The following is a 3,652-nucleotide window of genomic DNA, read 5'->3' as shown; positions in this document are numbered from 1 at the left end:
CTGAGCAGGGGAAGCCTCTGGCTGCTAGGGTTTGCAAAAGTTCAGAGAGAAAAGAGTTTTCTGTGTGTGAGAGAGAGTTACAGTATTAGATTGATTCAAATGTATTTTTTTTCTTCTTATGGGGTAATTTGCATTACCTCCCCTACAGAGTGTTCCACGTGATGTCAACCAAATTTTCCACCAACATCTCACGATTTCATACTAATTTTTTTCATCCGGTGCATGTCCCTCACAATTCCGCTGTATTTGGTCCCATGAAAATTAAGGGATATCTTCGTCGCTGCGGGATTACAATTTCGCTTCTTCATCAAATTATCAATAGTGTTTTTTTCTTCACAAAAAATTGGTCAATTAATCCGCTAACAATATTTCCAGGGTGTAACAGTTTCATCCTACTCATTTTCAAATACTTTTTCTTATTTTTAATTTTCATAAGGATGCATCCAGTTTCATCCTTGTTCTTTTTTAAGTTTAAGTCAGGATGAATCCAGTTTCATTCTTGCTATTTTTTCTGTGTCCCTTTCACCCGTACTAATTTTTACTCATCCATTAGAACCATGTTTTAAAAATATTTGGTCAAACGACCCATTTTCTATTTTTTCTTCCTGTCTTTGTGAATGAAAGTTACAGAAATCAACAAGTCGGGTGGTGGAGATATACCGTAACACTTTATATACAAAAAACTAAGATCATGACAAACATCGGAAATTTATCTTATCAGACATAATTGTAGCATGAATTTCATAATCTTTCATAATAGTGAAGCAAATGTGAACTCCAGGTCTAGTTAAATTTAGAAAAAAAATGAAATTTGAGCTAGACTCTGGAATTCACATGACTTTTGTGAGTAAGAGTCTTCACTTTGATCGCTATGTTAGATTTTAGTAAATAGCACTTACTAGTTCCCTTCCTTCATTTGGAAATAAATTCAATATTTTTTTTTGTTTTTTTTTTATAACAATAGAAAATCCTTTGCATTAATGGTGAATCAAGATTACAAAATGGTTGAAATAAATTCTATATTAAGAAGCAAAATAGTAACATATCTATAAAAGAGATATAAATTCAATTTCCCCCAACGCCTCACTTTTCTTTTAGAGTCGTGTACATATTGGTTTTTTCCACATACGAGAGATAAGAAGTTAATACATACTACGACGCTTTAGATAGATTGTAGAAGAAAATTGAGGACCATGAAATATATGTGGGAACTCTGGCAAAATGGCATGACAATGTGGAAAATTAACATGTATTGAAATGAGTAAACAGAAATGATCATATGTCTTGGACACCATAAAATGAACATATCTATAACATACAGTTTTTTGGGCAATTTGCGTTACTTCTCTTGGCCAAGATCATAATTTAAGTTACCTCCCGTACAAAGATGATATCAGTGTTCTCTCGTTACATTTTCCATCCAAACCTGATTAGATGAGTCAAAAGTTTTGTACAGGTAGACATTTTTTTACACGTGAATTTCTACTTTCCCATAATACCCTGATGTATAAAACAAACATGTGTTAGGCCAGGAAGCATCGAAAACTAATGGTCGGGTTTTCTGGGATTCGACCATTCAACGATTTTATTTGTGCCTTAACGGTCACCTTCAGCGGTCATCTTCAACATCCAGTTCTATATAAACCAGATATATATGAAGAGGAAAATTTCTGCACCTCTTCTTAAATCCATTACCACACATCTGCTCTTCTCCAACAAAACCAATTTCACCATATCTGAAGTGCAGCAAAAACTATGGGTGATTCATCTTCAAACTCCTCCACCGATGTATGAAATTATATATGAAATTAGGGTTTACAAATTATTTTCAAAAACCCAATTCCTACACTATTTCACATCAGAGACCCTTTTTCAACTATCACCACCTCAAACACAGGTAATTTCTATAACGATTAATTATATAAAAAACCCTAAATCAGAGGATAATGATAAAGACCCAAGAACAACATGCATAACATCAAACCCATAATCAAGTATCGAATCATTAAACGAAAACGGAACAGAAGAACATAAACCCTAGAAAAAAATACTCACAATCGTCGTCTCCGGTTATGATTCATCGCGATTAAACCCTAGAAAACATATGAAATAGAAAGAAAAAGGAAGCCAGTTCTTCTCTTCGGTCAATTTCTTCTTCTCTTCGTTGGAATCCTAAACTCTCCTCTCACGGAAAAAATTGGGGTTCTTTTTTCTCTCTGCAACTGATTAGCTATTTTCTCTCTCCCTAATGTCTGTTACCGCTCTATAGAGGGGTAATTGTAGAGACGATGGGGTACGTGTTCAATTCTAATCGGCTACCCAAACGGTGCCAAATCGAAGCCATCCATTGTCGGTCTTGATGCAGAGCCGTTAGATGAAAAGGTACTTTCTCCAACACGTGTCTGTTTTATACAGGAGGGTATTATGGAAAAGTAGAAATTCACGTGTAAAAAAATGTCTACCTGTACAAAACCGCTGACTCATCTAACCGGGTTTGGATGAAAAATGTAACGAGGGAAGGTTTCACTAATATTATCTCTGTAGGGGAGGTAACTCAAATTATGATCTTGGGGAGGTAACGCAAATTACCCCCAGTTTCTTTCATGGTAAAAAACATTGAAACTTCCCAGAATTCATTGAACATGTGCATGGTCACGAAGCCAGAAATTTAAGATTGTCAACAATGCAATTTCCGAAACAAAATCTAGTCGATGACAGCAGACTGAATTTAGGCTGAAAATGTTCCCATCTTTACCTACTTAAGATTTTAATACTAGTATTTTGTGGGGGAGGTTGAAAATTAGGCGGCTCTAAAAAGAATAACAAAACCCAAATGCAAAATCTAACTAACCAGTTAATTTGGATTTTAACATTTTGACTCGGCATCACGCGTTATGAGTTATGACTCTTGAGTTGTTATTAAAGAGAAGCTTAAAAAGAATTATTTTTTTACGTTACATGTATACTACAACAGAGTTCTTGAACTAAGTAACTACCAATGAAGAAGCCTGTTTTTGTTCTTCGTGTTCTTCTTATGTTGTTTGTGTTTGAGATGGCAGGGAGGGGTTATAGCGACTCCCACGCTGCTACTGTTTCTGCTGATCAGAATAAAATCAATTTGGAACTTTCCGACTCTAGCCGGAGGTTGTTATCTGTAGTTGTTGATCATGATGAATACGGAAAAGTGGATGCACCGATGGCACGCCCGGGAGGGCCAGGTGGAAGATCTAAAGCTGCACCCAATCCACCTAGGAGAGGATCGCGTCAAAGACCTAGCAGACCTGCACCCCCTCCACCTAAGAGAAGATCTAGTCGAAGAATCAAACCCAGAGCCCCGCCTCCTCCTATAGGCAACCCCCCAATAAGACCTGTTCTCCCTCCTCCAACACCACCACCTTTGCTGTCGCCACCTCCTCCTTGTGTTTACTGTTAGGTACATCTTATTAATTTCAATATTTTTGTTATCTTTACTTGCGTCAGTGGTGTTTTTCTGTGTTTTCTTCTAACAGTTGTGTACAATACATGTAATGGAGTATATGAAATAAATGTTGAATATGTGCGCTTCTATACGGCAAACTTGGCTGGTTGATGAAGTTTGCTTATGCCTTGTACATGTTCACTTGTGGGCTTGATTAGGCTTTGGAGACAGTAT

The 3,652-nt window shown here is 36.6% G+C and overlaps 1 protein-coding gene across 1 annotated transcript; it reads left to right on the top strand.

The window, feature by feature from the left end:
- The first annotated feature begins 2,998 nt into the window (after positions 1-2,998).
- LOC113290601 (formin-like protein 5) lies at positions 2,999-3,433 on the top strand. The gene has a single exon (XM_026540189.1). It carries the CDS (start codon positions 2,999-3,001, stop codon positions 3,431-3,433), a length of 435 nt encoding a protein of 144 aa, XP_026395974.1.
- Positions 3,434-3,652: the final 219 nt, after the last annotated feature.

The sequence above is a fragment of the Papaver somniferum genome, chromosome 6 (assembly GCF_003573695.1).
Source record: "Papaver somniferum cultivar HN1 chromosome 6, ASM357369v1, whole genome shotgun sequence".
NCBI classification, from domain to species: domain Eukaryota; kingdom Viridiplantae; phylum Streptophyta; class Magnoliopsida; order Ranunculales; family Papaveraceae; genus Papaver; species Papaver somniferum.
Note: the sequence above shows the minus strand (reverse complement) of the source record. Positions and strands in the feature narration are given on the sequence as shown.

Excerpts from the sequence above, each read along its gene's own strand:
- LOC113290601 (XM_026540189.1), top strand. The coding sequence starts at position 2,999 with ATGAAGAAGCCTGTTTTTGTTCTTCGTGTTCTTCTTATGTTGTTTGTG.